The following is a 26,573-nucleotide window of genomic DNA, read 5'->3' as shown; positions in this document are numbered from 1 at the left end:
GCCTAATCACATTAAATATTAGATTAGACACAAGAAGCTAAAGGCAATGTGTCATCTATATATGAACAAAAAAGCACTGATTTATGAACTGGATGAGCAAATTTGTAAAATCAACTCGAAAATTTCGAGAAAAATTGCAAAGCACTAAATAAGAAAGAAAGAAGTATATGAAGAGGATATCTGATGCAGAAATCAGTGTAAAAATGCCACTCATTTTGTAAGTCCAATAGAAACATTTCCATGGTGGTTGAGAGAGTGGGACCACTAGGCGTGGAGAAGGAGGGGGGTCCTTAAGTAGGAGCAGACTTTATCACTCTGCTCCTTTCTAGTGGTGGTCCTTTCTCTCACCTCTTTCCTCTCAGATCATATCCAGCAAGTCTGTGCAAGCTTTTCCAATGGAGGGATTGACGCAAAGACAGAAATAAAGTCAAGAACTGAATCACTGCTTTGGTAAGTTCATTTCCAGCTTGACTTGTCTAAACTGCCTGTTGATATCACATCATATTAAAATACCATTTTGGAGCAGAGGTAAGTGGGAGCTTGAATACACTTGAAGGGCATACTCATGTGCTTTTGTTATTGAATGACCTGAAACAGGTACAGTTAGTGTGAGTGGCAAAAATTTTCATTTTTTTGTGCATACAATATCTAGTAGTGTGCTCTCAGACCTTCTGAAAATCACCTTAATATGTCTTAAATTTCATTATCTTACTTATAAAAATGAGGGATTAGTGTGACAATGCATATACTATAGGTAAAAAGCAGCAATGATTTAATAAATACTATTCACAAATAGTTAAACAGTGCAACACTTAAAGATTTCTTGGTTGGGTTGCAATGCGTGTTATGATAATGACATTCTGCATAATTTATTTAATTTCCTACTGATGTAAAACCAAGAATTTTTCTTTTATGAGTAGTGGGTGCAGCACATTATGTAATGTAGTGAAAGACGTACAGTGTCCCGGAGTTCTATACAGTGACGCTCTGTTACCTCTGGTCTCCTCAGCAGACTATATTTCCTGCTCAAGTCACTTTCTTCCTTCCTCAAATCAACCAACTTTTATTTGACTTGATTTGGCATGCCACTAAATTAAGTGTTATGACTGCCTGGAACAGTGCTGTTATTCTTAAACACAAATTTTCTTCTTCACTTTTAAAAGTGTAACAGTATGCACTGCTTCACAAATGTCTGCATGGACAATCAGTTTAAGTAAATCAAGCACTTTGCTACTTCAGTGTTCATGATACTTGCTTTGTTTCTAATATTTTTGCATTGGTGAATGTCAAAGAATATGTATAATAAATGTTAGGAAAAAAGTCACATTAAACAAACACATGTAGCAAGAACCACAACCAATACATATCTTAAAATGTTGAATGATTTCAATGCACAAAACTTTTGATCACAACACAAAAAAGTCTCCATAGGGTTAGAAAAGGGGTTGGAAAACTATTTTCCGGTTAGGGTTTGGGTTTTTTTGTGTATCAGATTAGACTAAATTCTCTCTTTTTTTCTTTTTAGGGGAGAGTTATAACCCTTGTCCAAGTGGTTGCAGAAATATTGAGAAAGTTCATTATTTTCTCTACTAAACATACAGATCCACGAAAGGCGAAACCTCTCTGGCCACTGCCCCAGCCTCAAAATGCTCTTTACTGTAGGACTTTTCCTCCTTATTACCCCATTTCCCTCATTTCAGCTGACAATCAATGAGAGAAGAAACTCAACAGGAAGCAATGCAAACAATCCAAATGCTGTTTTCACCCTTTCGAAACCAAAAACCACTGCTGCTTTTGCCAAACAGACCATTCGTCCAAGCCTAAAGCCAAACACAGTCAATCAGACAGTTTCACCCACTCTTTCTCACACCAAAACCAAAGCCAGCCCAGCACTAATTCAAACCACTCCGTCAGCAACAGTAAAGTCTACCCCACCCACTGCCACCAATCAAAACAAAGAAAAGCATACAGTGTCAGTCAGTCAAACTGCTTCATCTAAATCCCTTTCAGCAAGTGAAGGAAAATCTAACAAAGATAAACCTGCTCCAACTGCTGCTCCAAATCTTCAATCAGCATCCACAAATTTGGATCCAGCCAGCGGTGTTAAAACCACCAAAGAAAAACTCCAACCTGAGGTGAATCAGACTGTTTCAAAGAAATCTCATTCAACGGGTAATGGGAGTGTTGCCAAAGACAAACCAGCCCCCACTGTAATTCAAAATGTTCAGTCAACATCCCCAAAGTCTGCTCCTGCCAGTGGTGCTAAAACCACCAAAAATAAGCCAACAGCCTCCATCAATCAGACTGTTGTAGCTAAACCACCCCCCACTAGTGATGTGAAGGGCTCCAAAGACAAGCCAGCCCCCACATTGGCTCAAACCGCTATACCTGCAGGTTCCACAGCTGTCAAAGATAAAGTCACATCCTCTGCCAATCAGACCACTGTAAACAAAGCTCCCACCACCAAAGAAAAACCTGCTCCAGCACAACCAATCAATGTGGTCATCAGAGATGGATGTGACTCCAGCAACACCAAGGAGCAGGAGGTGAAGCTGAAGCCGGGCACACCTTTAGTGATGACACACAAGATCAGCTTGTTGCCTGGTGGTTGTTCTGGGGAATGTGACTCTGAGATGACTGCACTAAAAGAACGTGTGGCCCGACTGGAAAGAGAGATGTCCTCCCTCAAAGACAAATGTATGATTCTGATACATTATTCTGTTCTACAAAGGTCAATTGAGCTGTGGATTAGTTATTAATTTGTTTCTCTTGTTTGGTTGTCTTTGTTTTGTTTGTTTTTTTGTGGGGATGGTGCCCAGGTCCATGTTCTGCAAATTGTCCAAAAGACTGTAGTGGCCATGGAGAATGTGAGAAGGGGAAATGTATCTGCGAACATGGATTCATAGGTCCAGACTGCAGCAAATGTTCACAAGGAGCTGAGTGTAATAAAAGTGAGAGTTTACACTTTGAAAAAAAGTAAGTATTGTATTTAAACTAACATCTTGTTCATGGTTTGAAACCTTTACTCTTAAATTTCAGAAGCTGCCAAAGGAAAGGTCAGAGCAACAGTTGATACAGTGTCCCTTCAGGCGAGCAAAGACAAAGGTAACATACAGGAGAAAACTGCCAAAGTGGACCATTTACTCATCCAGAAGAAGGAGCAGAAGACGGGGTCCCAGGCCAAAGAGACTGACAATAAAACTAAAGTGGCTGATGCTAAAGCAGACCTTGTTAAAACACAATCAAAGCTAGAAGCCTCTGTTAAGAAACAACCAATAAAGCAAATCATTAAAAGTCCCTCCAGTGTCACAAGAACCAGTCGCCCAACTGTTGCTCAGGTCCTGTTGAAACACGACGGAAGAAAGCAAGAAGAGGTTCGCAAAGGCAAAACAACAGTCCTGATGTCTAAAAAGGTCCAGCAAAAACCTGACCTGAAGGTTGTTAAGGAAGGAACTTTCAGTAAAACACAACCTAAACCTGACCAACTCAAGGATGAACCACAAATCAATGTGACCCAGCGTGGCATGAAGAAATTAAATGACACAGCTAAAATTGTGACCATTCTGTCTAAGGGCAAGGGGACAAACAAGACCAAAGCTGGAAAAGAGACTATAGAGCAATCTACACTAGCTGCAAAGAATTTTACTGAGTCAGTAGGACAAAAATACACAAAGAAAATCAAAGTCGACTCTCCACCTGTGCAGTCTGTTGACATCAGAAACAATGAAGCTGGCAAGATTGGAAAAGAAAAAGTAACACAGAGGAGTCAGTATCTTGTGAATGCAACCATTGCAGCAACTTCAGGCGAGGCTCGACTTTTGCAGAACAAAACAACTACCCATGGCTCTGGCAGTACAAGGAGGACGGGAGGTTCTGGATTGGGGTCTGTAAAAGTTGTGAACATCTCTTCCTACAGTTTCACTGTTACTTGGTCAGCATCGCAAGGGATGTTCAAGAACTTCACTGTAATCAGAAGAGAACTTCAGACAGAGGGTAACGAAGACACCCATGAGGAATTTGAGGAGGATGCTATTGAAGGAGGAAAAACCTCCACAACCAAGAACACAACTAATGTACAAGTACACAGTGAGAGCACCAACACAACTGCTGTCTCTGACAAGGCTGTTGGATCTAGGGCCAAAGCTGAGACTAAGAGAATCGTAATGTCAGTCCCGGGCAGTATACGCTCTGTTGAATTCAGTAATCTTCGTCCAAACACAGGATATGGCCTGTACATTTATGGTTCTACAGCTGAGAGAAGATCAAAGATTCATAGAGTAACTGTAATGACAGGTAAGTAATATTAGACTACTTTACATTGTAATGAATGCATAATTCCTCCAATATACAAGCAAGGAATGGTTCAGTCCCACGAACAGTGAATACATTGAGCATTTCCCATGTTCTCTTTCACCAGGTCCTGAGCCAGCCACAGAAATGGTTTTCAGCAATGTTACAGAGTCTTCACTCACTGTTTCCTGGGCCAAACCAAAAACAGCATTTGGAGGCTTCCGGGTCACATACATCAACATTGTCACAGGTCTGGGGGGTTACTTTGGTCATCATGAACAGTTTACTAAGAAGTCCTAAAAAGTTTCAACCTGATATTTGTGATGTGTACTTCTGTTAGGTGAGAGCCGTTTTGTGACTGTTGGGTCTCAGCAGTCTTATGTGGTTCTGTCTACCTTGTCTGCTGGATCCTCCTACATTATCACTATAACTGCTACACATGGTAGAGCTCAGAGTGATGGCCTCACTTCCATTATCACCACAGGTACACAGCAAGATAAGCTTACTCTTATATGCAGATACTGTTTTGTCTTCTTGTGGTAACGCCAATAAACACACTTGGTCTGTTTCTTGACTGCAGTTCCTGCCCCTCCAACACATCTACAAGTTGTCAATGTGACAGATACCAGAGCTTTGCTGCAATGGACACCCAGTCTTGGGAAAGTAGATCGCTTCATCCTAAGCTATGAGTCCGCAAAGAGTGAGTATGGAATAATTACCTTAGCAATTACAGGTAAAGAGCAAGTGAGTAAGCGTTATTAATTCTCCTCTTTCCCAACAGCTCCTAATGTGACAGTCACAGTGATGCTGTCTGGAAACTCAGTGGAACACCAGTTAAGAGGCCTTCAGAGAGGCACCTTGTACACAGTCAAAGTCCTGAGCCATAAAGACAGTCTCCAGAGTATGGCCATCTCAACTACATTTACTACCGCTAATGGTGAGCAGAGAGGAATTAATTATGGAATATCATGCATGTCTACTAAATAAGGTCTACAAAGTTTATGTTTGTTCCTCAGTGGTTAAAGCCAGTGAAGTGAGTGCTCGCTCTGCAGTAATAGTCTGGAGAACTTCCACTGTTGTTTATCACAGCTACAGATTGCTCTACCAAGTAGCTGGAGAGGAGACACAGGTGAGAAATAGTATTGAATGTCAGCATATCAAGAGAGTCTCTGTATTCAGAGAATTGCCCAAGGGATTAACATCTTTGCTTTTCTGTGTATTCAATAGGAGATCATCCTGGACGGATATGTGACAGAGTATAAACTGGCAGGCTTGTTGCCAATGTCACGTTATATTGTCCTAGTGCAAGGAGAAAGAGATGGACACTACACATCCATTGTCACCACAGAATTCATCACAAGTATTTCAGTTTTGCAGTGTTTGTTCATTCTTAAGCTTAATCTTCTTCTCTTTTCGGCTTTTCTCTTCATGGGTCGCCACGGTGAATCACTTGCGTCCATCTAACCCTGTCTTCTGCATCCTCTTCTCTCACACCAACTACCTTCATGTCCTCTTTCACTACATAAATCTCCTCTTTGGTCTTCCTCTAGGCCTCCTGCCTGGCAGCTCAAAACTCAGCATTCTTCTACCAATATATTCACTATCTCTCCTCTGGACATGTCCAAACCACCTCACCCTGGTCTCTCTAACTTTACCTCCAAAACCTCTAACATGTGCTGTCCCTCTGATGTACTCATTCCTGAACCTACCCATCCTGGTCACTGTCAAAGAGAACCTCAGCATCTTCATCTCTGCTACCTCCAGCTCTGTCTCCTGTCTTTTCCTCAGCGACACTGTCTCTAGACCAAACAACATTGCTGGTCTCACCACAGTTTTGTACACCTTTCCTTTCATTTTAGCTGAAAAGATTTTATCACAAATCACACCGGACACTTTCCTCCTCATGTTCCATCCTGTCTGTACACGATTCTCCACCTCTTTTCCACACTATCCATTGCTCTCTACTGTTGACCCTAAGTACTTAAAATCCTCCACCTTCTTGATCTCTTCTCCTTGTAACCTCTCTCTTCGACTTAGGTCTCAAGCTTAATCACTTCTTCTTAATCACATTCTTAGGCTTAATCACTTAAAATTGTCTTCCTTGTCATTCCTCAGGCAAACTACGTTTCCCTTTCCCTACTGAGTGCTCTCAGGAGCTGCTGAATGGAGCTCTGCATTCAGGAGAGGTAACTATCTATCCAAAAGGAAAACAGGGACGAGCAGTCAACGTCTACTGTGACATGGAGACTGATGGAGGCGGTTGGACGGTGAGAAAGGATATGATCTCAACCAAACTTTGAATTAGACAAATGTCTGAATGGATTTAAGCAACAGAATTTTATATGTGTTTTTAGGTGTTCCAGAGAAGAATGAATGGGAAGACAGATTTTTACAGAACGTGGAATGAATACAGTAATGGTTTTGGAAACCTCAGTGAAGAGTTCTGGCTTGGTACAGTTTGCAACAAATTGTCATTTTCAATTTTGTTTTGCAATTTTCAAAAATGATGTTGAACTATTCACTTGTCACTATTGCTATTATTAGGAAATGAGCTTCTTCACAACCTGACCAGCATTGGTCCTGTGAGTCTGAGAGTGGATATGCAGTCTGGAAATGATACTGCTTACGCTTACTATGCCAACTTCTCCGTTGATTCAGTGGAAAGGCACTATACTCTTACAGTTTCTGGCTACACTGGAACTGCAGGTAAAAAAACAACAACTGCAAAACTTTAACATCTCTGACCATGTGCTGAATGAACTACAGTATGGTGAATGGGATTTTACCTACTCCATTAATCTATCATCAGGAACGCCTGTCCATTACTTTAAAATACTTGTCGAGACAAACTGTGATGTGTATCCATACTGCTGAAGAAGCTGATGGACGTGTAATACTATTCTCTAAATATGATCATTTCTAGACTGGAGTACTTTATACAGCGGTGTCATGCTCATGATAAAGGAGCAACATATCACAAAGCAGTGAGAGTATCATTGAGTCACAGTGTTACCTTTAGCATTCTCATAATACTCTTATATTTCTATGACAAGTCTGTAGTGTCTCCTACTCCTAAAGATACACATAAGTCCCAACTCTGACCTTATCAGTAGGTTATCTCATCTTGCAATCTAACAAAACACCAACAAACTACACAGTAAATGCCTGACTACACAGTGCATCTCTTTCAGGTGATTCTATGAGGTATCACAATGGCCGTCCATTCTCAACCCGGGACAAGGACCCCGATCCTTTAGGAATCCACTGTTCTAGGGCATACATGGGAGGCTGGTGGTACAAGAATTGCTACAAGACCAACCTGAATGGTCTTCATGGAATCAACAGTAATAATCAGGTACAATACACATACACACAAGTTTTAACACAAGTGTTAAAAAAAAAGAAGAAACTTTTTGTTGCATTTTGACCATCTGTTTAATTTAGAACTTCATTTGTGGTGAATAAAATGTAGCTGCAAGACGGCACAAGCCAGTGTCTTACTCTGCCGGTCCCAAGTCCGGATAAATATAGAGGGCTGTGTCAGGAAGGGCATCCAACGTAAAAACTTTGCCAAATCAAACATGCAAATCAAAGGTATGACATCCATACCAGATCGGACGAGATCCCGATTAACAACGACCGCCATCAGTGCTGTTCACCTACCGGGTGACGGTGGAACTACTGTTTGTTGAAGAAGGAGAGGAGGAAAGTGTGCTCGTAGGAAGAGAGAAAACGAATGCCAAGAGTATAGGACTGAGAGTAGGGATGTTGAATGTTGTAACTATGACAGGAAAAGGTAGAGAGTTGGTTGACATGATGCAGAGGAGGAAGGTGGAAATACTGTGTGTCAAGGAGATGAGGTGGAAAGGTAGCAAGGTTAGAACTTTAGGAGCAGGGCTCAAGTTGTTCTACCATGGTGTAGATAGGAAGAGTAATGGAGTAGGAGAGGAATAAAGATGATGAGCCATACAATGAAGTTATGAAAAAGAATAGTTGAAGCTAGACTAAGGGCAGATGTGAGCATTTGTGAGCAGCAGTATAGTTTCATGCCAAAAAAGAGTACTACAGATGCGGTATTTGCTTTGAGGATGTTGATAGAGAAGTACAGAGAAGGCCAGAAGGAGCTGCATTGTCTTTTTGTAGATCTGGAGAAAGCGTATGACAGGGTGCCCAGAGAGGAACTGTGGTATTGTATGAGGAAGTCTGGAGTGGCAGAGAAGTATGTTAGAGCAGTGCAGGACATGTATGAGGACTGTAAGACAGTGGTGAGGTGTGATGTAGGTGTGACAGAGGAGTTCAAGGTGGAGGTGGGACTGCATCAGGGATCAGCTCTGAGCCCCTTCTTGTTTGCTATGGTGATGTACAGGCTGACAGACGAGGTTAGACAAGAATGTCCATGGGCTATGATATTTGCAGATGACATCGTGATCTGCAGTGAGAGCAGGGAACAGGTGGAGGAGAAGATAGAGAGGCGAAGGTTTGTCCTACAAATGTGAGGAATGCAGGTTAGCTGCAGTAAGACAGAGTACATGTGTGTGAATGAGAGAAACCCAAGTGGAAGAGTGAGGTTACAGGGAGAAGAGATCAAGAAGGTGGAGGATTTTGAGTACTAGGGTCAACAGTCCAGAGCAATGAAAAGTGTGGAAGAGGTGAAGAAACGACTGTAGGCAGGATGGAACGGGTGGGGAAAAGTGTCAGGTGTGATGTGTGATAGAAGAGTTTCAGCTAAAATGAAAGGAAAAGTGGACAAAACTAGTGAGACCAGTGATGTTGTTTGGTCTCGAGAGAGTGTCACTGAGGAAAAGACAGGAGACAGAGCTGGAGGTAGCAGAGATGAAGATGCTGAGGTTCTCTTTGACAGTGACCAGGAAGGATAGGATCAGGAATGAGTACATCAGAGGGACAGCACATGTTAGAGGTTTTGGAGATAAAGTCAGAGAGGCCAGACTGAAATGGTTTGGACATGTCTAGAGGAGAGATAGTGAATATATTGGTAGAAGGATGCTGAGTTTTGAACTGCCAGGCAAGAGGCCTAGAGGAAGACCAAAGAGGAGGTTTATGGATGTAGTGAAAGAGGACATGAAGGTAGTTGGTGTAAGAGAAGAGGATGCAGAAGACAGGATTAGATGGAGGCAACTGATTCGCTGTGGCGACCCCTGAAGGGAAAAGCCGAGAGGAGGAGGAAGAAGAGAAGAAAAAAAAAGTTGAATAAATACGGCCATAGATTAATTCTCTTTTTATCTTTTCTGATGAAGTGCAATAACAAAAACAATTACCTTTTTGTTCCAATACAGGGAATAGTCTGGATAGACTGGAAAGGTAAAGACGCCTCCATTCCCTTCACTGAGATGAAATTCAGGCCATCAAGGTTCTCTCCTGCAACTCATGGCTAAATGTCAGTTATCAGGGGTTCTCCCTCCTTACATCTGACAGAGTTACAGCTCCAGAAATAAAGAAGACAGTGGATATCAGAGCTGCTGCATTACTCTTTCTAACGGGAATTACATGTGTAGTGTTTTTGATGGCTATGATGAACGCTATCGGTACATTTGATTCAAAGTGCACAATTTTTCTGGAAATATACACAAAGAATAGAGAAGTGTGTTAATGGAGCATTTTTCATACTGTTCTGCTGTCCATTCTTTTTCACCACATTTTTCCTATGTCTCTGATACCTTCTCTTGTGCACCAACATGGTATGCCACCCCACTACTACTGTAACTAAATATGCACTGTCTCACTCAATTGAAATAAATGTGGGTAATGTGGGTCTGTGTTGTGGAGTTTTTTTTCTGAAACTAAATCAAACACCCATATCATTTAATGGATAATAGTTTCTTTCCTTGTCTGTGAGATAAACAAATGTCGGAATGAGTGATTGCAGTGGCAAATGAAGTCAATTCACAGTCAGCACTGGAAAACTTTCATGTGTTATCCTGCCCTTCACCAAGTTCCAGCCAAGTTTATCTAGCTGTCTCTTGTTAGGTTTGTTGTGTTCACCTTATCTCAGCTATGCTGACCTAAAAAGATATTTAGACCTTCCTTGATTTGAAAAAATAAACATTACATCATATTGAAAGGCTTTGGGACTGATGTGAGCACTATAAATGTGGACAGCAGAGTGTTGAACAGCTTTCTGAAGTGGGACACCAGCAAGAAGCCACGTCATGGCAATAGAAATATCAATGATCAGTGTGGGAGCTGTAGTACTACTTGTGTTTTTGTTGGTCCTGTTCTGCTATTTGGGTCGGGTAAAGAAATCGGGACAGAAAGATCACACACAGAGTAAAGGTAGGTATCTATTTGTAATCATTGTGTGTATTTCATGTTGCTGTTTGTACATTTATAGGTAAACATACTGTACATCAGGGCTTTTAGGTTTTGTTGATTTCATGCATTTTTGATAACTTTTTTTTATTTTTGATAAATTTGATCTTACACATTTTTTTCTCTATTACAATGTCTTTCTCAACTTTACCTTCCAGTGGTCGACTGTAAGCTGATGCAGTGTCTCTCTCAGTTCCTTCCGTGCTCCTCATCCATTTCCCTCCCAGGTCCTTCTGGCCATTTCCTCATAGGAAACATGTTGGAGCTGACACATGATCACCTTCCAATTCACTTGACTGAACTGGCACAGCAGTATGGGAATATCTACCGCCTTAAATGTGGAAACACAAGTAATGAAAGATAGTTTTATTACATAATATGCTAACATGAGAAAGGAGAAGATCAGCTTTTGGGCAGGCCACCACACCAACAACCCTGTTTTATTTTTGTCCAGCAATGGTGGTACTTAGCAGTGTTGATGTCATAAGGGAAGCACTGGTGAAAAAATGGTCAGACTTTGCTGGGAGACCGATTTCATACACAGGTGAACATCTCAAACTTGTTTTTCAATGATAAGATTCATAATATTTTATGACTGTACATCTTTCCTGGCTTGTATCAGCTGATATTGTGTCTGGGGGAGGACGCAACATTTCTCTGGGAGACTACAATGAGGAGTGGAGAGCACTCCGTCGCCTCGTCCATGGTGCTCTGCAGCGATGCTGCCAGCAGTCATTGCATGCTGTGATTGAGAAACAGGCACTACAATTGAGAGAGGTACGGAAAACAGAAAAAATACAAAAACAATATGAAAACACACTTATATGTTGCCTGATACCAGGTATCAGGCAACAAATGTTGTCTGACTCTTCTGTTGTAGTCAGATAACATTTTTTGTTATCTGACCACATTGTTCTCTCTTTAGGTATTAATGAACTATAGAGGCAGACCTGTGGACCTCTCTGAGGATTTCACAGTGGCAGCCAGCAATGTCATCACTACTTTGGCCTTTGGAAAAGAAGTAAGTATTGGTCTCCCAACACCTCATTTAATACATGTAAGTATTAAAATCCACAGGTTGTGGCAAACCAAGGATTGCTTGCCTTTTTGTCTTTGAAGCTTGCTTTACATCCATTCATAAGATATATTTACATTTTTCGATATGTGCATGATTCATAGTATGAAAAAAGTTCCTCAGAGCTGCGTCAGATGCATGACTGTCTGAATGAGATTGTTGGTCTTTGGGGCTCCCCTTGGATTTCCACCCTGGACTCCTTCCCACTGCTCAGAGTAAATATTCATTCATTTAACTGTATATCATAGGAAAGACTGACAAGCATCCTGTAAATGGGATCTTACACACTCTCTTCCTTGTCTTCTCCAAGAAATTCCCCAATCCTGTGTTTTCCCATCTCCTGAAAGAGGTAGCCAGGAGAGATGAAATTATAAGAAAACATCTCAACAACTACAAGGTTTGTGAGCCTAAAAACTAGAAACAATTGCACGTTGAAAACATATCTGAATAGGTTCAGTCGGGCTAAATCCCTCAGCCTGGCTCAGTTATTAAATAACGCTTATGTAAAAATGTGAATAAGGCTAATCAAGTGGTCACACTCAGAAAAACAGATACATTATCAGATGTTTCTTTGTAATTTTTACAGTCACAAGATAAGGGAAGTAAAGATGAGATCACAGGATCCCTCCTACATGGTCTTGACCAATATGATGACACAGAACATGGAGTGGTGAGTACAAAAAAACCATTGGGGATCAGTGTTAAACGGCATAAACTAACTGTCTGTCTGTCTGTCTGTCTGTCTGTCTGTCTGTCTGTCTGTCTGTCTGTCTGTCTGTCTGTCTGTCTGTCTGTCTGTCTGTCTGTCTGTCTGTCTGTCTGTCTGTCTGTCTGTCTGTCTGTCTGTCTCAACTGTGAAGTGATAAATAATTTTGGATAACTGATTTATCTACTTTCCTTATACAGTACTGTGTTAGGAATTAACTGCACTTGTTCATGGCTCTAGGTTCTGACAGATGTTCATGTTCACATGGCCACTGTTGACCTTATCATTGGGGGAACAGAGACAACTGCAGCCTGGCTGAACTGGACTGTGGCCTTTCTTCTGCACAGACCAGAGGCAGGGATTCACCACTTTGCAGCAAGCATCATACTTACATGCTCTGAGGTCCATCTCATGGTCTCACATCCCATAGTTTAATCCCTAGGTGCAGACCAAGGTGTATGAGGAGCTGTGCACTGTGCCGGAAGGACGATACCCCAAGTACAGCGACAGGCACAGACTTCCTGTCCTGTGTGCTCTCATTCATGAGGTCCTCAGACTCAGGCCAGTTGCCCCACTGGCGGTGCCACACAGAGCCATTAGAGACAGCAGGTCAGCTGAATGACAACATGGAGCTATAATGAAAGAACACAAGTCACAGGAATTGCTAAACCGTATTTCTCTGTATCAAAGCTTAGCTGTAATGTGGGCGAAAATGCTTTGATTCAAATACTGTAAAAGTTAATAGTAGAGCTATAACTGGGCTAAACTGACTTATAATGTACAATGAACACTGTTACTATGAACTTAAGGACCAACTACATCTCAATTTATTCTGTGCAGTTAGAAAATGTGTGGATTTGTCATTTGCATGTGACTTCATATCGGTAAAAAAATTCCTTAAAATACTTAAGCAGTATTCTTCATGTCAGTAAGTAGGTATGCAAATGAATACGGAATCATGTTCGATATGATGTCTGGTTTTTAAAACTATGCTACCTGCTATTTTAATTACATTGTGGCAAAATAATAATTCCCTCATATGTTTAGTATTGCAGGCTACTTCATCCCTAAGAACACAGTCATCATCCCTAATCTGTTTGGAGCTCACCATGATCCAACCGTTTGGGCTGATCCACACAGGTTTAAACCAGGTCCTGCTCTCCAACTGTGATATGGTGCACATTCCTTTGACTTGAATCAGCACATATCAAATAAAACAACTACTTTTCCTTACTTTCAGAGCGATTTCTGGAAGGCGGAGGAGGCTCCACCCGTGCCCTGATCCCTTTCGGAGGTGGGGCCCGTCTTTGTTTGGGGGAGTCTGTTGCCAAAATGGAGCTGTTTCTATTCACTGCCTACTTGCTGAGAGATTTCCAGTTTGTTCCTCCTGAGACCTCCCTTCCTGACCTGAGAGGAGTAGCCAGTGTTGTGCTCAAGGTCAAGTCCTACACAGTTCTTGCTCATCCAAGACCTGATGCCGATCCCTGAGCTGCAGAGTGCCAGCTGTTATAATGTCCCGTGAATAAATGACATAAAATTTTACTGTAAATACAGAATAATAACAGATCCTTCACATGAATGTTTCTCACAAATACTCAATTTGTCTTTAATATGATATAAATGCTTCAAAATAATCATTTATTTTGTTTGTCTAATATCTGTTTAACACTTCATAAACTGTCTACTTCCAAGCCATGGCTTTACATAACCACTATATAGTGATGCATTATAAACTCTGTTCCAGAGAAACATCTGAATCATCAATCAAAACCTGTAAAACTAACTGTAACCTTTAACTGATCAAATACCTGCAAGTTTTCAAGAAGAGTAATATGAGTCAGAGAGTTTGGCAGCAGCATCCAGAGGAGAAATGCTAGACATATGGATGAAGGTGAAAAAAAAACGATCCCTCGGAAAATATTCTTTATGCCTACTCTTCATTAAAAGGGCATTTTGAAAAAGTGTTTGCATTGATATCATCAGCCAGAATCTGATGATAGACCACAGTGCTATGGAGAGCATGTTTTCAATTCAGTTTGTTGATTTGTCAACAGGATTGTGAAAAAAAACAACTAATGCCCTGCTTTCATGAGACTTGATGGATTGGTGTAGCTCGGTTTAAGAAACAAACTGTTATGTTTCATAGTGGAACCACATCACACTGCAAATACACACATTAACAAAGTTTCAAGTTGGCACCCTGCTCTCAGCTCAAGAGAACAACTGTGGTCGAGTGAGCAAAACAATGAATGATTAGAGGGAGAGATGATGGCTGGGGAAATAGAGCTGTTTTCTGTTTGTTGCAATGCGGCTACATTCAAAACCTCAACTACTGTAATGTAAATCCCTTTGCACAACAAATCCAGACATGCAGTTTTTGCATTTGCAGATTTGCATATCATAGAGGAGTGAACTATAAGCCTTGGCAAAGGTTTGTGTTACTGCACTTCTAGATTGTGCATGTGATGGACAGGAATACCATCACATGTAAGCACATACAATAGACAGTTAGCATGATGCAATGCTTTGTGCAGTGGTCACATGTTTATGCAAAATTACAGGATCTAAAAGGGAAGATGAGAATGGGTCACACTCATTGGTTGGCCTTAAACTAAAAAGGATTTGCTCAATCCCATTTCCTGAAAATGTGTTTTGAATGTGCTTCTGCTATCAGAAGATTTAGCAATAAACAAAAAAATCTGCAAGACATCGAAGAGGAGAATGGCTTCCTTTTTAATGGTTAGACTCTGTCTTCTTTCTCTGACAACGGCTAGACTCCAGTCACTGGGTAATTATGAAAAATAGTTTGGTTTATATCTTTTCTTGGAATATGACATAATAACAATAATTATTTAAAGCCTAAAACCTGAAATACTGTAATTGCAGAAAAATTATTAATGGAACCTTCTGGAAAATGTGTCAAAAATACATAACCTAGTAATATGAGCTGTAATTTGTATAATTTTTGCAAACTCCAGATTTTCTGGCATGACAAATAAAGATTCATGTGTGTTTTTGGGTACATCAGGTTTTTTTGTTTTTGGTGGTGGTGGTGGGGGGTTGGAAAGACCAAATGTATCAAATATGATACACTTGGCTTTAAAGGGATAAGCTCCCTCACCTTATTTAGAAAAATTTTTAATGACACAAGACTAATAGTATTGTATTTAATGTGTTGTAGTATGGTACTCTATGGTTGAGCATAGAAATATTGCAATAAAAATTATTGTGCAAGTGTGCAGGAGTTCCTTTTCATGAAAGTTGTGAGCCTTTCCATGTCCTGATCATGTGGTAAAAAAAAGAGATGTTAGACAAGACTACAATGTTAGACAAGGTATATTATGAGATGAAAGTGATGATTTCTACGATGATTTATCATGCTGGTCACAAACATCTGTGATTGTTATTTATTGTTAGTGAATATTGTTATGGAACAGGACAACCTGATCGTTTGATATCCTTCCCATCAGACAGTCTGATGATGTTTGCTGTAGCAGGAGATGATGTTTCTTTGCCATGTGAAATACCGTCAATTACATCCTGCTCCTCTGTCAACTGGATCATGGCTGGAGAGTTTGGGTCAATTATTGAGGTGGTGAAGGCTGGAAGGGTGGAGGCTCCAAACACCATCAGTCTCCAAAAGGACTGCTCCCTGGTGGTTAATCACCTGGAGCTAAATGATGCACGGCTTTACACTTGTGACAGTGGAGCATTTAGTGCGAGTATTTCTCTCCAGATTCTTGAACGTAAGTAGTTCGGGTGCCTCACACCTCTTTTTTTTTCCAATAAGTTGAGGACAATATCTGTTGTCACATGATCTGATGAAAGACTTCTTTCATTCACTAGTTACAGAGAGCTTGATTCCCATGGATGGCACGATAGAGCTCCAGTGTTTCCTCAATACATACATGGGATATGTTCCTTGTCACAACAGAGGGATTCACATCGAGTGGAGTACTGAAGATAATACACCATTACAAGGAGACAGATTCCACTTTGAAAGTCCCTCGGAATGTTTCTCTAAACTAATTATCAATAAAAAACTGACTGATCACCACAGAAAATGGAAATGCCAGCTGTTTCTAAATAACACCATTAAAGCCACCATCAGCTATGCAACAACAGTCGAAGGTATGACACTGCACTTCCTCCAAATGAAATTGTGGTTCAACATGCACACAGTGTAATTAGCGGTGCCTTTTCCCCAGATGGTGTAGAGGAAGTATTCACTGCGGTGGGTGAGTCAGTGTCACTCACTTGTGGTAACACTTCTCTTGTTGGTGGTAGAAGTGTGGAGTGGACTTTACGTGGAAGGACAGATGATATCCTACCATTTAAAGACCAAACAGAAACATTTCATATGAATAAAGATTCATCACTGTTTATCAGCAAGGTGAGCGCTGTGCATGCTGGGGAGTACCAGTGTTCAGAGTCAATTGGCCAGCAAAAAGTGGTGAAGACAATTAGGCTGCATATTCTAGATGGTAAGAAAACACAGGCTGAATTCTGTTATGTTTAATTTTTATATCAATGCTGATTATAAATTTCAACCTGTGTTTATTTTTGTAGTTATTTCAGAATACGAGCCAGGGAAAGACAACCTCACCTTGACTTGTGTGCTCACCTGTGCTAAGATATGTGAAAGATATTTCAATCTAATTTGGTCTGGAAATAACCAATCGAGCTGGCGGTGTGGTGAATCTAATGATAATGGCACTCTCCGAAATAATCTGTGTCTCTCGGTTTTATCAGAGACATCAGAAGAATTCACTTGTTCGGTGCACAGAGAGGGTGATTTGGTGGTATCTAAGAAGTGGCGCATGGTTAACTGTACGTATTCTTGATGGTATTGTTGCCTTTTCCTTGAAATAGCACTCTTATTTGTGGTTTCTGAGTTAAATGTTAATAACTTCATATCTGCAGCTCTACAAACGGCTGCATGGACAGCCCTTATTCTGGGGTTGCTCATATGTGTCGTTGCGCTCGGACTCTACATGTACATAAAGAGGAGGCACAAGGATGCAGGTGCTGAATCTGGTAAGGCAACATCTAGCATACAGCGTAACAAAATAAAATGACACCCAAATGGCTGATGTTTCACTGCTTTTCTATTTGCAGGAACTGACCTGTCAAGTATAGGAATGGTAAGAGGACACACCTAGGAAGCAAACTTCAGTTTAAAGGGTCACATTAGATTTTGCTCCTTTTTGTAACTTTGGAATTCTTGTTCACAGATTCACATTAATGATTCCTACGAAGATGCATATTATGAGGAACCACATCATCAAAGAGAAACCAAACAAGAAGCTACCAGTTTCTATGATTTATTACAAGCTGTTAACAAGAATTAATTCACAGTTGTTTGTAATGTCAATCATTACTCTGAATTATGTCTTAAACGTTAAGTGCAAGGGATAGTAAAACAGACTTTTGTTCATGATTTTTTTTATTAATTGGGGATGTAGCACAGTGGTAGAGCGTATGCTGCCCCGGGTTCAATCCCTGGCATTTGCAGCTCTACAGGGGCACAAACCAGTGTCAGCTGCAGGCTGGTCCCAAGCAAGGATAAATGCAGAGGGTCGCGGCAGGAAGGGCATCCAGTGTAAAAAACTTGGTCAAACAAATATGAGCTTTCCCTAAAAATGGAAAAAGGATGACATGCCGTGGCGACCTCTAATGGGATAAGCAGAAAGGAAGGCAGGGTTATGACTTAAAGTGAGATAAAATAAGATCATTCTTTTTATTTTTCACACGGTAGGAAAATTTACGCGATCACAGCAGCAGCATTCAGAGAGGGTGGAAGAAAAGGATAGACAGCAATAGGATAGAGTAGTAGAAGAGAGATTCAAGCATTCATATTTAGGAATATAGAATTTACAATTTCTTCATCATGACTTCTTCATCATACAACTATTTGTTCAAATCAGATAAAATATTTTGTTTTTTTCATTTCAGCAGTTCACAAAGTGTATGACTTTTCATGTTATATTTGTGTGAACTGTTAAATGATGCTCAGTGTAAACTATAGTTGCTTCTTTGTTCAAGACAAGATAAATGCATATTACAGTTGTGTAGATATTGCATGTTATTGGAAGTGTAGATGGAATCAGGTGATCCAGAAATGATAGCAATCAATCTTCTTTTACCTGAGTAGGGTCACAGTAACTAATAATGGACTGCAATGATAAAAAGAAATAGTCATTTGGCTATTTTAATAAGCCAGAGATAAAATTAGATTTTATAATAGCAGAAAGAATAATCTGCTACTTACATGTATGCAGGCTTTCCTCCTGGAATTGTTGGTACAAACTGTCGACTTGGTGGTTTGTAAGATCTGAGACGAAGGGAAATATTTGACATTTGTCATGGAAAGAAAGAAAGCCAGAATGTTTGTAATGTAGATGAAAGAAAGACAGTGCTCACCCTGTGACTGCGTGGTAATCAGAATATCCTCAATAGTCTCCATATGAATATCTAATGAGAAGAACATAGGGCTGTGATAATGCTTCACTATCAAAATGTGAAAATTGTCCCTAGGTATATCAAACCTGCTGAGTGGTTCTGGGTTTCGTGAGCAGCTCTCCCCGTGTTAAGTCTACAAATGATTGCTTGTCCTATCAGAGCAGCAGTTATAACAACCATAACACTGACTGAAATGACAACTACAGGAAGTATCACTCTGCTCCCTTCCTTCTTGGTGTTCCAATCCATTTCACTAGTTGTCAGCACTGAGGCACAGTAAAAAAAAAAGATAACATTGCATTTAACATTGTAATTTATTAAAGAAATAGAAAGATGGAGAAGGTATATTAGAGATGTGTATATTCTCATTTTGAGTTTATAATGACCTCAAAGAGTTAAAATCTTACCTTGAATTTGTAGAAAAATATCAAAACAGAGCAGTGTATTCATGTCCTTACATCTGTACCAACCGCTGTCCCAGTCCTGAACAGAGTCGATTACTAATGTCGTCCCATTAATTTTCATGCTTGTAGACTTGATATGTCTTGAGCCGTTTCCTTTCAGCATTACCCAGGAGATATTTTGGGATGTTTCTTTTTCTGATGTTATGTTCACAGGGCAGCTCAGGGTAATGACTGTGCCAGACGCCGCCTGCACTACCTGAGGGGATTTGCACTCTGAAAGAGAAGAGATTTATGTGATCACACGTGTCACAATCACAACCAACCCCATTAAATTTGACAGCTGGACATTTCTGTAATTGTCAGAAAAAGAGACATTTATCTATTTCCATCACTTTCAACACACATTACTGTTCCAGAATCTGAGGTGTTTTAAGCCAAAGATAGTCTTTTGTTTGTCTGTAGCACACTTTATCCATTTAACTATCCATATCTTATTTTCTAGTTAGATGCTTTTACAATTTTTGGAAAGAAGACCCAAAATACATATTCTATTCTGGCATATTGGGATCAAATCCGATAAATCATTCAGTTTCAGAGCTGCAGGGCAAATAATTAAAAATTCTTCAATAACTGGAAGATATTTGGTTTGGCACTCTGTTGTGCTCAGTCACAATTTACTCATTTGCTTTTTATAAAAATTAAAACACATTTATGATATCTTTTGATTTAACCTGTAGAAGAAATATACCTACTCACCTCTGCATTCTGATATGACTGTTAACACAACTAATAACAGGAGAACCTGCAGATAAAAATGTGCCATTTTTTGGTGTAACGTAGAATAGCGAAGTGACAAAAGATCATTGACTTGGATATTGTTATGTATACACCAATTCTCAGTTCTGTAAATAGTATAGAGGTGTCAACATGAAACTAACTGCTGCAGTCGATTCAATTTTTCAAAGTTATTTTGTGGTTAATTCTGCCACCGTGTGGCAAGACCTAAAGGTCTTACATCAGGATTGCTGGCAGATCATAATAAAGGGTTATTTAATGGGCTCACACTTCAATGTGAAACGGGCAAGTGACAGATCAGTCTTTGACTCACACTCACTACTGCCACGGAAGTGGCATGAGGCACACCATAACTGCTCAGCAGTGTGGTCTGTGGACCTGACTGTGGCTGCACTGGAAGCTGGATGGGTATGAAGATGTCTGCAACTTACATGAAAAGGAGGACATCACTCTCAATAAAAGTTTTCTGAACAATAAATTTCCAAACACACGTACTCCGAACTTTTATGACATTTCCCAAATTGCAGTTCTCCTTGTGGCATCACATTTCCTTCCTCAAAATGAAATCTCAACTTACTTCAAAAACAGGGGAAATACGTTGCTTTCTCAGTTCACTATATCAGAGTTGACATCTGAATGAGGTCATTCTGGCCATTTCACAGCAGCTATACAGTATACAAATTTCTCTTACTGAGCAATAAAGTTGTGTTTTTACTTAATTTCCTCATTTTTGGTGAAATTCTAAAACTGAGTGAATGGTGTGACGTGCATCTTCAGCTAACCTTTGCTATTAAATACTACAGACGAACCTCACTGATGCTGGACAAAACTTTGATACTTCACTTCCTCTTGTTCGTCAGTTTACAGGAACTAAGATTTGAACACTCTCAGTGTTGTTTTCACAGCCTCTCAGTTCTGCGCATAGAAATGGACCAAAAATTTCAAGGTCGGTTTGGATTTTATTTTAACATATTATTTTTTTGCTCATCTGATGGATACTTCTATGTATTTCTTATTTGTTTATCTCAGGAGGAAAAGCGTATGGTCTTCTCAAGAGTCATCAGGAAGAAAAACTGAACTCTATCAATGAGGTAAGATGATATATTTGGGCTTAGGACAGACATTACATTTTAGATGGCCTTTTAAAATTATCTGTGTTATTTAATTATCTCTTTTTAAGGCTTTTCTCTCAGATCCCCAGTATGAAGAAGAGGAAGAGCTTAGCTCAAAACTTGAAATGTTTAAAAGTAAGTGCTTCATATACAGTAAGTACTTTATATACAGTGTGTGTGTGTGTGCGTGCGTGCGTGCGTGCGTATGTGTGTGTGTGTACAGTATATAGTAAATTACATTTAAACACTTAACTGCGATTATGCTTATGTTACAGGTAAATATATGGAGTTTGACCTCAATGACAAAGGAGAACTAGGTAAAATTACACCTGTCTAAATTACTCAAGTATTTTCAGCTACAATCAATAATGTTGCTTCTAGTGATGTACAACAAAATTATCTTCCTAAGTTAAGAACATTAACATTTTTTACTTACTTGTTTTTGTTGAACTATTTTTATTACAGATATAATGGGGTTAAAACGGATGCTGGAAAAACTGGGAATGGCCAAGACTCACTTGGAGCTAAAAAAGATGATGTCAGAGGTGGTTGGAGGGGCATCGCAGGACACTATTGGCTACCATGACTTCGTAAATATGATGCTAGGAAAAAGAAATGCAATTCTAAAAATGTGAGTAAATACTGGGTACTTCAGTGAATTATACAATATTGGGGCTGGGTATAATTAAGGTTGAAGGAACATTATTACTGTAATTATCAAAGGATAAGCAAGTGATGGTAGAAATTTCCTTGAAACTACTTGCAATAATTTTGTTCATTAGTCTATAACTTTCTGATCAATCAAATATTCAGATGCCAAAAATAATGTGACCTAAAAGCAAATAGAAATGTTTTTAATGTCTCAATTTTTAGGATGTACGGTACAATAGAAGCCTTCTGATACAAAAAAAATCACAAATGATGTCCTCTCCATGTACGTATTCTGTGCCTTCACATAAAAGTTTTCTAGCTGCTAACAATGGATTTTCATCATTTCAGAATCTTGATGTTTGAAGGCATGGGAAAGGAACAGGACCCAAAAGACATGGCTCCACCTTGTCGCAAAACCTTTTCAGACTTGCCCTGAAGGATCTCTAATCCCTCTTGATTGGCTATCTAGATCTCTGTTTGTTTGTTTCCTTGTATATTTCATTTTATTGTAAATGTATAGTAAACATCATATCCTCTCACATTTTTGGTAATCAGAAAAAAAAAACAACCTATGCAAATTTTAAATAAAGTACTAGAATTTATATGACCACAATTGTTCATTTTTAAAAACATTAATATGTAAACACTTGAACAAACATTACACATAAACACAGTGTACAACCAGATATCATTAAGGGAATTTGTTAGGCTTACTGACATGTTTTATAAGGTTGAGTTTAAGGACCAGGGGTAGGGGTAAAGTTAAGATTAGGTTTAGGAGAGGGTTAGGGTAGGGTAGAGTTAAGGATTAGGGGTAATACTGTAGAGGTAAGAGGTCAGGGTTAGAGTTAGTTTAGCATTAGGGGTTGTGGTTATTGTTCGGGTAAGAGGACTGGGGTTTGGTTTAGGGTCAGGGTTAGGGTTAGGTTAAAGGTTGGGGGTTAGGTTTAGCGTCAGGGATAAGGGGTTGGGTTAGGTTTGGGGGTTAAGGTTGGGTTAAGGATAGGGCCAGGGTAGAGTTACGATTAGGTTTTGTGTTAGAATTGGGGTTAGCGTTAAAGGATTAGATTAGGTTAGGTCAGGTTAGGTTAGTTAAGGTTCGGTTAAATTAGGGATTAGGGTTAGGTTCAGAGATTAGGTTTTGGGGTTAGGGTAGGGTTTAGGGTTAGGGTAGGTTTGGATATGTAGAAACTTTATGTATCCTGAAACTTGATGTATCCTGAAACTTTATGTAATTAAAACGCGGATGGATGGAAAAGTGTGTAAAATTTGATTTTATCTCATTTTACTTATTTATTTGTACACATTTGCTTGGTCGTTCGCGCGCTCTTTTCATGAGGAGCTTTATTTTGAAATCAGTTGTTAACCGGAACATGTTTGGATTTGACCGGATAATATTCGCTATCCCGGAAGCAAATGTAAATCAGTTCAGCTTTTAAGTTGATGTGGTAACTATTATAAAGAAACGTGAGTAAACATGACTTTTATAGTTTATATATATATATAGGGGAGAAAATACCTGTAACGTTGATTTGCTGTTCCGTTAAATGAATTACATACTACAATGCTACGCAATCATGCTAAGTTAAGCGAGCTAGCATGCAATGAAACGCTAACGTAGCTGCATAGGCTGTAGCTAAATAATAATGAACTATTAAATACAGTTAAGACGCACTCTTATCAAAATGTCTTACATAAAAGGTATAGTTTGATGAACCTTTATGGAGTAGAATGTTGGTTCTACGTTTTTGTGTCCTTCGGTAATGACCGTTTCAAGACGTTCACACATTGCGGCTCCGTTTTGGTTTCACAGGAGAATGAGCAGCTCCGAGGAGGTGTCCTGGATATCCTGGTTTTGTGGACTGAGGGGAAATGAATTCTTCTGTGAGGTTAGTTCAGTCAACCTGATTTCAACCTAAGAATTTCAACGTGATTTCATTTTAACTTTTTAAAAAAAACCCATTAAATTACACAAATTTTCAGCTACTTATACCCTGAGGACAAATGAGTACAGGTACACCTTAGTTTTTAGGTCGTTCACCTCATCCTTAGGTATAAACTGACGTCTCGATAATGATCACAAGCCAGTTTATAGGTGTTTACACCAATTGTGTAAAGAATTATGAGCTTTTCACTGGTGTTTAGATCACGGCCCATTAACATCCAGTACAGTATAAAAGTGTGACGTCATTTTCCATTAGAAATTGAATAAAGAGAAATCTAACGATGGCGTCCCATCAGCACAGCAAGGTTGTCAGACTCGGATGTAGACAATATTTTTTTTGCCAAAAAATGAGTTATGTGTCTTGAAATACATTAAAAGCAATTTATGAGATCAGATTAACATATATTTTAAGTATCAGTTCATTGATGTACACATGGATTTAACTTTTTTTATTCTAATTTTGTATGTTGTGGTTCCACAGAATCTTTGTGGAATCTCAGCTAAATTTTTATGGCTGAAATTGCAAATCATGTGATTTTACACACTTAATTTAACATTCCTGGAGATGACTCAGTTTCATGCAAGTTACTTCACTGATACTAGATAACATGCAGAATTCAATGGTTTCACATTCAGACTCATAACAATTGCCTTTAAAGCCACCTGTTGTTTGCTGCTAAACTGTTCCGTTGGCCATGGGAAAAAATGTGAAATGAAAAATACATTATAAAAATCCTACAAATCGTAAGCATCATTGTGTGTCACTTTGGTTTTTCTGCACACATGCAGTCCATTTCTAATTTTACCCCTGCTTCCATCAGTGGAAGCGTCTGACTAATCCTGTTAAGCTCTCATGTAATGCATGATTGGTGTTCTGCAGCAATGCACCATTACTGTAATTAATCTTGGTAATAGCTGTTCATTGCGTTTTTAATTGTGTATTACAGGTTGATGAAGACTACATACAGGACAAGTTTAATCTCACTGGTTTGAATGAGCAGGTGCCTCACTATCGCCAGGCTCTGGACATGATTCTTGACTTGGAGCCAGGTGAGAATATTGAAATAGCCGTTTTGACTAGTAGTAATGTGGAGTCAATGCTTTAACTGACTGAAACACTTGAATTTGACAGATGAGGAACTTGAAGACAACCCCAATCAGAGTGACTTGATAGAACAAGCAGCTGAGATGCTTTATGGTCTCATACATGCACGTTACATCCTCACAAACAGAGGAATTGCACAGATGGTAAGAATGCTTCTTCATAACTTAAAATTCTTATATTTTTCATCACAGTAGCAGTCATTTTCAATTTTTTCCTCTCCATAGTTGGAAAAGTATCAGCAAGGGGATTTTGGCTATTGCCCCAGAGTTTATTGTGAGAATCAACAAATGCTTCCTATTGGTAAATCTTTTACTTTCCATTTGCAATGAACAAGTTCTCTTTTACTTAAACCTCACAATGCACTTTTGCCCTTTGTCAGTGGATATGAAGCAATACTAGACTTTCATCCATCTCCATCATTTGATGTAGGTTTGTCAGACATCCCTGGAGAAGCAATGGTGAAGCTTTATTGCCCTAAGTGCATGGACGTTTACACCCCTAAATCGTCCAGGCATCACCACACAGATGGGGCTTATTTTGGAACAGGGTTCCCTCACATGCTGTTCATGGTACACCCAGAGTATCGTCCAAAGCGTCCTGCCAACCAGTTTGTGCCAAGGTGTGTTTCATCTCACAATGTCGCTCATTCATTAACTAGAAATACCATAGACCTCTAATTGTATGTTGTATGTCACCAAAAACATACAGTGGTATGAAAAAGTTTGGGCACCCTTGATCATTTTCAAGATTTTCCTTTATGAATCATTGGTTGCACACTTTCTGTTAATCCTATAAACTTCATTTCACTTCTCAAACATCACCGTGTTTGTCTGCTATATGATGTAATCAACTGAAATTGCTGGTCCGAACAACCAATGATTTATAGAAGAAAATTTTGAAAAAAAATTCATACCACTGTAGGTTAGAGTCCAATTGAGAAGGTCATTGAATGAATATTGGTCCTATTGGTGTCAAGAGTAATTTTGTTTTTCTTTTTAATTTCAGGCTATATGGTTTTAAAATTCACCCGATGGCGTATCAACTTCAACTTCAGGCTGCGTCAACCTTCAAGAGTCCAGTCAAGACAATTCGCTAGAAATCTGCTCTGAGGAACTCAGTCTTTTAGGTGTTTAGGACTTGTATGAAGCAGTGGATTTTACAATCCCAGTGAGTGCCTGTGCAGTTACCCAAAACTCACTTCTGTGTTGTTAAGACAGTTCCAGATTCAAACAAATCCACTCCTTTAGTGAGATGCTCACAGTTCAGGTTAGTTTTTCCCCGCATTCAATATGTGTATCGTCTGGTCCTTCTGATGTAGTCTTCAACCTAAATTTATGTCAAACCATCTTTTCATACTCTGAACAGTGGCTTTAAAGCACTTTCAAGGCGGGTTGCATGTGTTTCATGGATCAGTTGCAAGGGATTGAATGTTAACAGGAAATCTTGCCACCAGCCCCCAGACAGATTTGTCTATCTGTGATAGTTGTCAGTATTTCAGATTTAACATTCAGATACTTCAAATCATTTACTGGTGTTGCAGAGCTGCTTTAAAAAAAATATTTGATTTGGTTTGAAAAGTAGGATTTTATTTGAAAATAGCAATATGTGTAACTGTGTTATGGTGCTATTGCTAGTAAATAATGACTACAAATTAGTGATATAAAGAACAATGTTTTGTTAAAAATTGACCTATGTTTCATT

General features: G+C 39.4%; 6 protein-coding genes across 8 annotated transcripts; 5 read left to right on the top strand and 1 right to left on the bottom strand.

Moving 5' to 3' along the window:
- Positions 1-327: 327 nt before the first annotated feature.
- On the top strand, positions 328-10,059 carry tnxba (tenascin XBa). The gene is made up of 15 exons (XM_068323758.1): positions 328-450; positions 1,526-2,697; positions 2,820-2,951; positions 3,040-4,293; positions 4,418-4,540; positions 4,631-4,774; positions 4,871-4,990; positions 5,072-5,227; positions 5,307-5,419; positions 5,518-5,650; positions 6,406-6,557; positions 6,645-6,741; positions 6,835-6,996; positions 7,482-7,645; positions 9,585-10,059. Exons 2-15 carry the CDS (start codon positions 1,647-1,649, stop codon positions 9,681-9,683), a joined length of 3,900 nt encoding a protein of 1,299 aa, XP_068179859.1. The 5' UTR covers positions 328-450; positions 1,526-1,646; the 3' UTR covers positions 9,684-10,059.
- A 353-nt stretch (positions 10,060-10,412) lies between these two features.
- cyp21a2 (cytochrome P450, family 21, subfamily A, polypeptide 2) lies at positions 10,413-14,084 on the top strand. The gene is made up of 12 exons (XM_068324140.1): positions 10,413-10,581; positions 10,776-10,967; positions 11,072-11,161; positions 11,240-11,394; positions 11,543-11,638; positions 11,797-11,907; positions 12,003-12,089; positions 12,279-12,362; positions 12,639-12,752; positions 12,841-13,007; positions 13,446-13,549; positions 13,639-14,084. Exons 1-12 carry the CDS (start codon positions 10,458-10,460, stop codon positions 13,884-13,886), a joined length of 1,572 nt encoding a protein of 523 aa, XP_068180241.1. The 5' UTR covers positions 10,413-10,457; the 3' UTR covers positions 13,887-14,084.
- A 944-nt stretch (positions 14,085-15,028) lies between these two features.
- Positions 15,029-19,982, top strand: LOC137601448 (uncharacterized). Of its 3 annotated transcripts, none has more exons than XM_068323635.1 (8): positions 15,029-15,137; positions 15,869-16,144; positions 16,245-16,529; positions 16,607-16,882; positions 16,968-17,228; positions 17,322-17,435; positions 17,517-17,542; positions 17,633-19,982. In XM_068323635.1, the coding sequence occupies exons 1-8, from the start codon at positions 15,044-15,046 to the stop codon at positions 17,747-17,749; spliced, it is 1,449 nt and encodes a 482-aa protein (XP_068179736.1). In that variant the 5' UTR covers positions 15,029-15,043; the 3' UTR covers positions 17,750-19,982. The 3 variants fall into 3 exon arrangements, with proteins under 3 accessions (XP_068179736.1, XP_068179737.1, XP_068179738.1); XM_068323636.1 differs by having other exon boundaries at positions 15,029-15,186; positions 17,633-19,980; XM_068323637.1 differs by having other exon boundaries at positions 15,055-15,186; positions 15,873-16,144; positions 17,633-19,980.
- On the bottom strand, positions 18,456-20,147 carry wu:fb59e12 (uncharacterized). The gene is made up of 6 exons (XM_068323638.1): positions 20,021-20,147; positions 19,268-19,537; positions 18,947-19,126; positions 18,822-18,872; positions 18,670-18,732; positions 18,456-18,574 (listed from the first exon to the last, which is right to left on the bottom strand). The coding sequence occupies exons 1-6, from the start codon at positions 20,085-20,087 to the stop codon at positions 18,564-18,566; spliced, it is 642 nt and encodes a 213-aa protein (XP_068179739.1). The 5' UTR covers positions 20,088-20,147; the 3' UTR covers positions 18,456-18,563.
- Positions 20,148-20,695: 548 nt separating this feature from the next.
- On the top strand, positions 20,696-22,429 carry LOC137601450 (allograft inflammatory factor 1-like). The gene is made up of 6 exons (XM_068323639.1): positions 20,696-21,005; positions 21,089-21,150; positions 21,240-21,306; positions 21,447-21,488; positions 21,637-21,802; positions 22,171-22,429. The coding sequence occupies exons 1-6, from the start codon at positions 20,696-20,698 to the stop codon at positions 22,256-22,258; spliced, it is 735 nt and encodes a 244-aa protein (XP_068179740.1). The 3' UTR covers positions 22,259-22,429.
- A 769-nt stretch (positions 22,430-23,198) lies between these two features.
- On the top strand, positions 23,199-26,558 carry LOC137601451 (casein kinase II subunit beta). Its single transcript, XM_068323640.1, has 7 exons — positions 23,199-23,289; positions 23,636-23,711; positions 24,715-24,817; positions 24,900-25,015; positions 25,097-25,172; positions 25,302-25,491; positions 25,878-26,558. Exons 2-7 carry the CDS (start codon positions 23,640-23,642, stop codon positions 25,966-25,968), a joined length of 648 nt encoding a protein of 215 aa, XP_068179741.1. The 5' UTR covers positions 23,199-23,289; positions 23,636-23,639; the 3' UTR covers positions 25,969-26,558.
- The last annotated feature ends 15 nt before the right edge of the window (positions 26,559-26,573 follow it).

This window comes from Antennarius striatus, chromosome 9, assembly GCF_040054535.1.
Source record: "Antennarius striatus isolate MH-2024 chromosome 9, ASM4005453v1, whole genome shotgun sequence".
Taxonomy (NCBI): Eukaryota; Metazoa; Chordata; class Actinopteri; order Lophiiformes; family Antennariidae; genus Antennarius; species Antennarius striatus.
The sequence above is the reverse complement of the archived record's forward strand: the minus strand, read 5'-3'. Positions and strand labels throughout refer to the sequence as shown.